Below are 8,891 nucleotides of genomic sequence, written 5' to 3'. Positions count from 1 at the left end.
GGGACAGTTCTTTAACAAAAATACCAGACTTTCTGGAATACAGAAAGAAGTACATCAGTGACTTGTAGCAAAAGAATCAGCTGGACTGGTTTATATGAGAAGGGGAGTGTTAATTAATAAAAGTTAGTGATAGGATTAAAGGCAACAGCCGGCGAAGCCGAGTGGAGGAAACAGCTTCCCAGCCGGTTTTATTTAATTAGCAGCAATTAATACATTTTCTGCTAATATCCTTTAGAACTCTCAGTGACTTCTTCCCAGTGAAAGAGAATGGAGATGAAGCTTAGGAACACTTACAAACACCCAGGGCGTTTTGCTCTGATGACAAGAGAGATTGCAAATTCATTTTTTAAAATGTTCATAAACAAATGACAGGCACATTCTGAGGCTGCCTTGATGGAGACAATTGTGAAATTGACAAATGGTCTTTGCTTGGGGGAGGGGCACTTTTTTTGTTTGTTTTTAAGTGAAGATAATGCCTTAGGAGAGAGAAGGGGGAAGGGGGGGAAAGACAAGTTAAAAAAAAAAAAGAAAGAAAAAGAAAAATTATTTCAGACTCCAGGCAGCAGCAGATGTAGAAGCCCTTGCAAACACATCAGCCTTACACATATTGAAGATTTGGACACGTAATGCTTCAGACCACTGATCTGCTATTTTCTTAATTCCCGCTCTTCTTTTTCCATATGAATCAGTCTTTTGTCCTTCAGGGTTTGATTTGATCGCTACTGTTCACATTTCACGTTTGTATTTTCCTCTTCCTATACCATTACTCATTGAGTGCCCTGTGAAATTACAATCGTACATTTTCAACTCAGCAACCCATTTGCCGTGCAAAAATAGGGTCTAAATAATGGCTGAATTAGCCCTACTGGACAGTTTCAGATGTAACACTCTGTAATAATTATATTGCAGGCTGGATTAGGATGCTATTATCATAATCTGGACGTTTACAATTATCTGTAATTTGCAAAGATGCGCCAGGTCTTGATTACAGCAGTTTTTTTTTTTTTTTTTTTGTATCACGCTAACCATCACTAAACAGTGACAGTAATAACAGCTAATTTTGCTGGCAATATAAGAGGTGCTGGGGTGTGCAAACAATTTCACACCTGGATGTGCTCACTCAACCAGGAATATAGAGAAAGAGCTTCTGCCCTGAGACTCAGAAAAATATTTTCCTCTGCTTCTGTTCAGTATAGATTTCTAGACCCTGATCACTGCTTAAGAGATATTCACTGGGGGTAAGTTTTTATTTCTTGCATACTTCAAGACACAGTTCATATTTCTCTTCTCACACTTTCCAAGCTATATGTGGTGCTGCTGTGATTTCTTACGGACTGCAACTTTGCTTTAGAGATGTTTTTGAATTCTGACCTTTTATCGCCCTTAACAGTAGAAGGGTGGTCGTTCTGGTGAGTAAAAGGATTTGGGTGAGAATGGGATCCTTAAGAACTCGATTGTCTTTCTTGCTTTCTGTGCTGTTGATATTTGGTGCAGCTTGTGACTAGAGACTGGGAAATGGACCGGGTTTCTGTAAGGTATGGAGGGAGTCTTCTGGAGATTCCAATCTACAATATATTTGAAAAGTTGTTAAAGCTAGTCCTAGACGAATCCATTGAGGTCTTTACATGTGGCGATGATCTTAAGTTTGGGGGCGTTGAGAGAGCAAACGGAGTTCGCGACAAGTGCTCCTTTAGCCTCACGGGTATGCGGACATCGGCAACGGCAGGTGTAGTCTGAATCTCTCGACTTTATAGCCCCTTTGACGCCTTCCTCCATTTGGGAGAAAGTTTCCGGAATAACTGGCCTCTGAAACCCTTTAGGGCTGCTTTGCGGTGCCTTTGCCTCAAGCTGGGGGTGGGGGGCGGGGGAAGGGGTGGGATGCCGATTGTAGAGCTGTTGCCCACGAGGCCCAAACGCCGCGACCTTGGGGTTGGAGGGGCACGATTGGCTGAGATGCAGAGCCGAGCTGCGGAGCCAGGGAACCAGTCTGATTTAGGAATGCACCCGAGGAAGACCCTCGCAAGAAGCGGTGCAGTTCTATCTATAGATGACGCTGTTTCCTGACCCAGTAGATGCTGGAAGCAGCTAGAGATGTTAAGTGCAGGAGCCTGAGAAATCTTTGGTTCCCTCACCCCAATGCAGAAAGGCCTTTCTCCAGCGGGAACCTTTGGACGAAATTGTGTCAAAAGATAATGAGATGCTTATTGGCGCCGAGAAGAAATTTTCCCCTTCACCCTCACCGCCCATGCAGCTACTGTTCTTTTTTTTACTTGGAAAATATGGTCAGAACGAGGCTCTAGAACTCGAACTCCGGGGAAGTTCGAACGTGGGGAGGCGTAGTAGGCACCGAGACTGGGCGCTGCCTTCGCCTATGCCCCTCCTACCAACCCTTCTCTGGGGAATCACTTTACTATGGGGTCAATACATTCTAAAGAGAGAAAATGTTAACCCTTGAGGTTCAGAGGACCCAGAGGAAGCCCGATTCCACAGCCAGTTCTGGGGAGGACCCCTTGGTAGAACTTCCTGTTTAATTAAACTCATATTAAGAGGTAGAAAGAACGAGACAGGAGCAACAGGATAACACCTCCAATGCGTTAAAATGCATTTTCTGGGTTTCAGAATTCCATGCACTCACAGTGGTTTGGCATGTGTCTGGTGAATTTTTTTTTTCAAGAAAAATTAGTGTTGGTTTCGATGTATGGTAGCTTTCTCTCTAACGTAATTTGAATAATTCAGCAAAGCCCCACTACCAGCTGTACTTCTGCAGCCTCTTCCATTCTTTTCAGCATTATAATTTTGGTTAATTTTCAATTTTAGGTCCTACGTCTCTGCAATTTGTGTATGAATAACAGAATAATTTCCCTCTTTTGTTTCGCCTTTCCTGTTCCTGAATCTAAATAAAGATGGCTTTTTAGTATTAAAAGTGGAAGAAAATTACAGGTAATTATCTTTGACGGTAAAAACGCTGTAATCAGCGGGCTACATGAAAAATTACTCTAATTATGGCTGCATTTAAGAGAATGGAAAAAAACCTTCTTGTGGATAAAAACCTTAAATTGTCCCCAATGTCTGCTTCAAATTGGATGGCACTGCAGCTGGAGGCTTTGTTCAGAATTGATCCTGGGGAGCTACGAACCCAAAGTTTCACAGTAGGAAGGGGGAAAAAAGAAAAGAAAACATTTTTCCTAATGTAACAATACGAATGCTAGAAAATGACAAGACTGATCGGTTTTAAACCATTCTGAAGACTGACTGAGCGTGGAAGTTGCTCAACAAAAAAAGGAACGGGTATATTGGTAAGTAGTCTTTGCTTTGTGTCTAATTATAGTGACTGTCCTTTTGCACGACTGTATGTCGCTGTCATTATATGGAGCACTCTGAGTATCTCTATTGACTTCTGATAAATGGCTCAGTGGTTTCAAGGTTCATAATTTGAAGGATGCCCAGGTCTGTAGCCATTAATTCTCGCAGTATGGGGCTTCCTGCTTGTGTAACGAAAGGACTTTTCATTTTCATTATTTCTGTGCTTTCCACAAGATCGGAAGGATGTATTTCTTCCAGGATCGTGTATTTTCCTATCTAGCTAGCTTGCAAAGGGTTGTAAACATGAAGTAGTCATAACTGTGCATTTACTTTCTGTTTTTTTCTTTTATTCTTTCCTCTCTTTTTGTTAAAAAAAGCTGCTTCCAAACAAAGACAAATACAGCTGTATTATTTTGGCTGAGGAAAGGGAAAGGAGAATACTCAGTGTCAGCACTAGAAACTATTGGATGTCTAGAGGTTAACCTGGGGTTAGATCATTCTAATGATTTTTTAAAATAGATAAATGTGTAGAAATTACAATAAAACTATAATATATAAAGGAAGCTGAGAAAACACCCATGGTTAATGTTAAAGTACTTAAGACAAAGGCCAGTGCTGCAAACTGCTATCTTTGCAGGCATTTGATGTTTATATATAGGGTTTCCCATATTAGGAAATAGGAATTCTTTTAAGAGTGATAGAAAATATACTGGGAGGGAGGGAGGAGGGGGTGGTGAGATAGAGACACACAGAGAGAAATATACAGGACACTCCCAGCGTTTTGTGGCTTTTACTCCATATATGAAAGAAGACAAAAACATACAAAGTATATGTACAACTAAAATTCAACAATATATACAGAAATGTTTCTTGATATAAATGTCCCTATTAGCTTAGTGAATGCCACCAATTCACCTAGTAAAGATGTCAAAGCAATAGAATGGTGATTTTGGTTGTTTCCTCTGTCTTTCCTGATTCCAGTTCAGGGTTTGGGGGTAGGGGTGGGGGAAAAGTGGTTTTGTTTTGTTTTGTTTAAATCATCATTCTTGCTCATTGCATTTTGATAAAACATGCAGCGTTCCCTCTGTGGCAACGTTCTAATCTTACAGCTGATCTTTCCTTAGAGTAGGGCTGTTATGTGAGGTTTTCTTTTTTCTTTCCTTCCTTCCTTCCTTCCTTCCTCCCTCCCTCTTTCTTTCTCTCTTTCTTTTTTCTTTCTCTCTTTTTTTCTTTCTTTCGTTCTTTCTTTCTTTCGTCAGTCTGGGATTGTAAATAAAAATGCAGGAGTCCGAAATGCTTCTCTTTCATCATGTAATGTCTTAAGCTCATTAAACAAGTAAAAACGCTGCCATGTTTGCGCAGATTCTTCTGGTGGGGGAAAATGTCTGTTAAAAAAAGTCCTTTTGATGGATACTCCCAAAGAGAAAAAGAGGCTCAGCGCCTGGATCCCAAGGGGTATGGGAAAATATCCTTACAGTGAGAGGTTTCAGGAGTGCTGGCACAGAAACCAGTCCCCCCCATCCTCTCTGTACCTCTATCTCTCCTTCTCTCTCTCTAAGATGCAAAATCAATTACTGAGGCTGCTCAAGGGAAAAGGCAGATGAAGAAAGGAAATGAAAAAAAAAAAAGGTGGGAAGGAAGGAGGGAGGCAAAAAAAGGAAGAGAGAGAGAGAGAGAGAGAGAGGCTGAGGGGAAGGGAGAGGAGAGAGAGAGGGAGCAAGCACCCAGACGGTCTGGCCACACATAAGAGTCCTCCCAAGCCTGCTCCTTGGCTCGGTTTGGCAGATGCAAGCAGGTCCCGGATCCTCCTTGCCTTGTTCAGACGTTTCCCTAGGGTATCGATTTCCCTCGGATAACTCACATCATCTGTGGTCTCTGCATCGTGTCCTGGTGTGGAGAGGAGTACCAATGCGAATAGCCGGGCATGTAGCTGTTGGGGGGCATACTGACGCCCTTGGCCGAGGCAGAAACGTCCCACACCGGAGGCAGCGCCGGCGAGCGCGGCGACAGGGCCGCTGAGCCTGGGAGAGGGTCGCTCTCATGCGGGTTACTGCCCTGCTTCAGCAGTTTCTTAAACTTAGAGCGTTTGTTCTGAAACCATATCTTCACCTGGAACGAAACGCAGCAGCCATCATTAGGCCCGAAAAACATCAAACCAGTGCCTATAGCTGGGAGAAAAAAAAAAAAACAAACCCGCGAACGCCAAGCCCTCAAGACCCCGCCTTCCTCCACCTCTTTCTAGCCGCTCCCCTCTCCCCAACCCCACCCCACCCCCACCATTTACTTGGTATCTTGTCCGGATACCTAAAGTCATTGTAACTCTTCAGTTAGATGCAAGCCTAGGTTTGAAACAACAGCATAAATAAGAATAAAACAAGAATAAAGGCGAATGAAATAGCTGGGTTCAAAGTCTAAAGGAGTAGTTTTAAACGGAAAGCCAACTGAATGCACTTCCTCAAATAGCCTGGCATCTCTGCGTGTACTGTGAGCAAATGACTAAGAACAGATGAAAGCCTGTGCATTTATAACCAGATGCCTTGACTATATCTATGCATATACTGCATAGGCCACAGACTGTACATGGAGCATCTTCCTTCTGACATAATCCTGCAGGGATTAGGGACTGTGCCTCACTCGTTCCCTACTTTGTATGTTGCTCAGTCAAACTGTGGTCATGATTGTCAGTGCAGTCACTAAAAGTCAAAGGGCTCCGGAAAGTTAAATGCGAACCAGGAATCTAAGACGGGAGCATATCTAAGCTAACATCCCAGATCTACTGTATTTGAAAAAGGACATCCTATGGTACAGCTTCCTTTACCTTTAAAATTACTTAGCCCTAGGAGTCTGCTTTTCCAAGAGGAATACAAGTTACTGAGTAGCAGGAATCCCTTTAGACATGGCTCCAGTGGCAACATGGCAAGAGAAAGCAGGCTGAATTGAAAAGAAGAGCTTGAGGAGCATCTGTTCTAAGGCACCACAGAATCACTCCCCAGCAAGAGTCTCATAAAACCTGAAGTCCCCTTGCTGAAGATCACCCATTTCAGATGAGGCCTACCACCCCATGCAGCTAAGTTAATCGACAAGGACAAAAACCACAGGTGATTGCAGCCCGGCTTTATGACCAGGGTCCTAATACACCTGCCTAAACCTCTTCCTGTGAAGTCTGAAGTGCCCCATATGTCTTTCAAATTAGTAGGACAGGAGAACTTCAGCAACTGTACTTAACTGAGGCTTCACCTGCTGTAATTTGGGCACGTTTCTCTTTGATCTCCAGCTCTGCCATTGCTCCCAAGTTCTGTGATCCAGGGAGGTACCTTAGCCTGCATCAACCAGTCAACCAGGACGATTTAACCACTGAGTTTATGGCAATTTTCAGAAAAACTCACCTCACGCATCCTAGGATGAAGAGTTTGCGCCTTGGTCCCCTTACTAAATCCTATTGGAACCTATGCCTGTCTGGCTAACACACCCCCCTTTCACTTCGTAATTCTTTCAATGCCAATGAGTTGAAATCCTTATTAAGTCCCAGGGCCCACAAAAAGATCCTTAAGAAACATGGGTCTTATTCTGTCTCCTGACCTGAACATCTTTTTCTCTTTCTCCTGCTTGTTCTCTTTTGTGTTGTTCTACTCTGGAACAGGACTCAATTAAACTATCAGTTTGGTCGCCAAAGGACACTAGGCTGGGGTGGGGTCGTCGAGGGTTGGGAGGATGTGCAAATCCAATCCAGTATTCAACACCAGGTCATTTATTCCAAACTGTGTTGTCCCGGGAAAATGCATAACTGGAGCAAAGGCATTTGTCATTAAGCTCCTTCCATCCTTGGTTGACTAGGCCAAGAGTTCCTCCTGATGTGCTCCCTGCCCAATCTGAAAGTGGGGTCAGCATTTCAGGAATACTCGGGCTTCTCGGGAATTACCTGTGTTTGTGTCAGTCCTAAGGAAGCTGCCAGTTCAGCTCTCTCGGGAAGGGCCAGGTACTGAGTCTGCTGAAAGCGATGGTTTAAAGCCTGGAGCTGCAGGCTGGAATAAATGGTCCGAGGTTTTCGAATCTTTTTCCCTTTTCCATTGAACCTGATTTCCCCGTTTTCAATCACTGTGGTTTTTTGTTGATCTGCAAACAAAGGATACAGAGGAGCGGTCACCCGTGAGGCTACTGCTGCAGTCTCCCTGAGCTTGGCCTGGCCTGCGCCGAGTCTTCCCAAAGCCAATAAGGGTTTCCTCGAAGCGTCCCCACGCCACCCTGACCTCTCTGGGTTCACAGTGCCCGGGTGCTCCCAGCGGCTGCAAAAGCCTCTTTCCGACCCTGACTCTGTCTCTCATAATGCGCGGTGGCCGTACAGAGGGAGCGCCCTGGGCCCCGGGGCAAACAGCCTAGCTCTGCCGCAGCGGAGGCGGCGCCAGCCGCTCTCTGGGGCGCGCGGCGCCGCTGGGCGACTGCTCTCTCCGCGGAGCGGGGCCCCTCGGCCTGGCTTTACAGTGCCCTAAGGTGTGCTTGAGCCACCCTAGTGATTTTGCGGCCAGCTGGCTTGATGTCACTAGCTCCAAGCCCGGTGCATCAAGATCCCTCGGTGTGTTCAAAAATGATTCTGCTGAGAGGGACCAAAACCCCAAACAAAACACAACGAGCCGCTCAGACCAGCACCCGAGCAGGCTGAGCCTCACGCGGCAACTTTGTCCCCCAAGGGTGCTGAGCCCTGGGCTTCACCTCCACGAACAAAGGAGCAGCCAACAGTGTATCGAAAACCCAAGGGAGGGGGCCCAGTTAGGGGTGGGTGTGGGAGACACCTCAAAGCCTGCGGGAAAGAGCCCAGTTGTCACCAGCTTAACCAGAGCCGGAGGCCACGCCAGCTTCTCCCCAGGTCACCGAAGCGCACTGGGCGCCTCACGCAAAGTAGGCCACTGGCCGCCCAGATTAGGCTGGGGAGCAAAACACGCTCCCCAGTTCCGGCCCAGAAATGTCCCCAGTCCTGCCAAACGCGGTTCACAACCCGGAGGGGCGGAGGGAGGCAAAGGGCGCACGGACCCAGCGGGCTGGAGAGCGCAGTGCGGACCAACAGGTCGAGCGAAGCCCGCGCCGAGCCGGAGGCGCGGCCCGAGCGGCGCGCCAGAGACGAGGGAGCGAGACGGGTCCAGCCTCGAGGAAGCCGAGGGTCCGCGGCTGCGGGAAGGGGCCCGGCCGGGCGAGGCCGGCAGGCCGGCGCCAGGAGAGCGGGCGCGCACGAGGCCTGGCCGGGGGCGCGCCGGGCCGCCTGGGGGAGGGGGCCGGCGGAGGCCCCGGCCTTGAGGAAGTAAACGGGGCGGGCGGGGTAGGGGGCAGCCGGGAGGCGGGAGAAGCGAGCTGCCCCAGCGGCCTCTCACCTGTGTCGTCCCCTCGCGTCTGGGCGGCCGCGCTGCTGTTGTGGTAGGACTGGAGGTAAGGGCTGTGCTGCGAGTGGCTCATGTAGGGGTAGGCGGCGAGCGAGCGGTGGTTGTAGGAGTTGCCGCCGCCCGATGCGTAGGGCGAGCCGTGGTGGTGGTGCTGGTGGTGGTGGTGGTGCGAGCCGGCCGCCGCCGCCGCCGCCGCCGCCGCCGAGTGCAGGCAGTGCA

The 8,891-nt window shown here is 47.5% G+C and overlaps 1 protein-coding gene across 1 annotated transcript in view; it reads right to left on the bottom strand.

Annotated features, from left to right (window-relative positions):
* Positions 1–4,079: 4,079 nt before the first annotated feature.
* The window catches only part of DLX6 (distal-less homeobox 6), a 5,552-nt gene continuing 740 nt past the window's right edge, over positions 4,080–8,891 (bottom strand). The window contains exons 1-3 of the mRNA XM_027102498.1: positions 8,664–8,891; positions 7,223–7,416; positions 4,080–5,412 (exon numbers count right to left, since the gene is read on the bottom strand). The exon at positions 8,664–8,891 is cut by the window's right edge and continues 740 nt beyond it. Of these exons, the coding sequence (XP_026958299.1) occupies positions 5,161–5,412; positions 7,223–7,416; positions 8,664–8,891 (674 nt within the window). The 3' untranslated portion in view covers positions 4,080–5,160. The remainder of the gene's footprint in view (positions 5,413–7,222; positions 7,417–8,663) is intronic.

Source organism: Aethalodelphis obliquidens, unplaced genomic scaffold, assembly GCF_003676395.1.
Source record: "Aethalodelphis obliquidens isolate GAN/ISIS:26980383/991018 unplaced genomic scaffold, ASM367639v1 scaffold5, whole genome shotgun sequence".
Lineage (NCBI taxonomy): Eukaryota > Metazoa > Chordata > Mammalia > Artiodactyla > Delphinidae > Aethalodelphis > Aethalodelphis obliquidens.
Note: the sequence above shows the minus strand (reverse complement) of the source record. Positions and strands in the feature narration are given on the sequence as shown.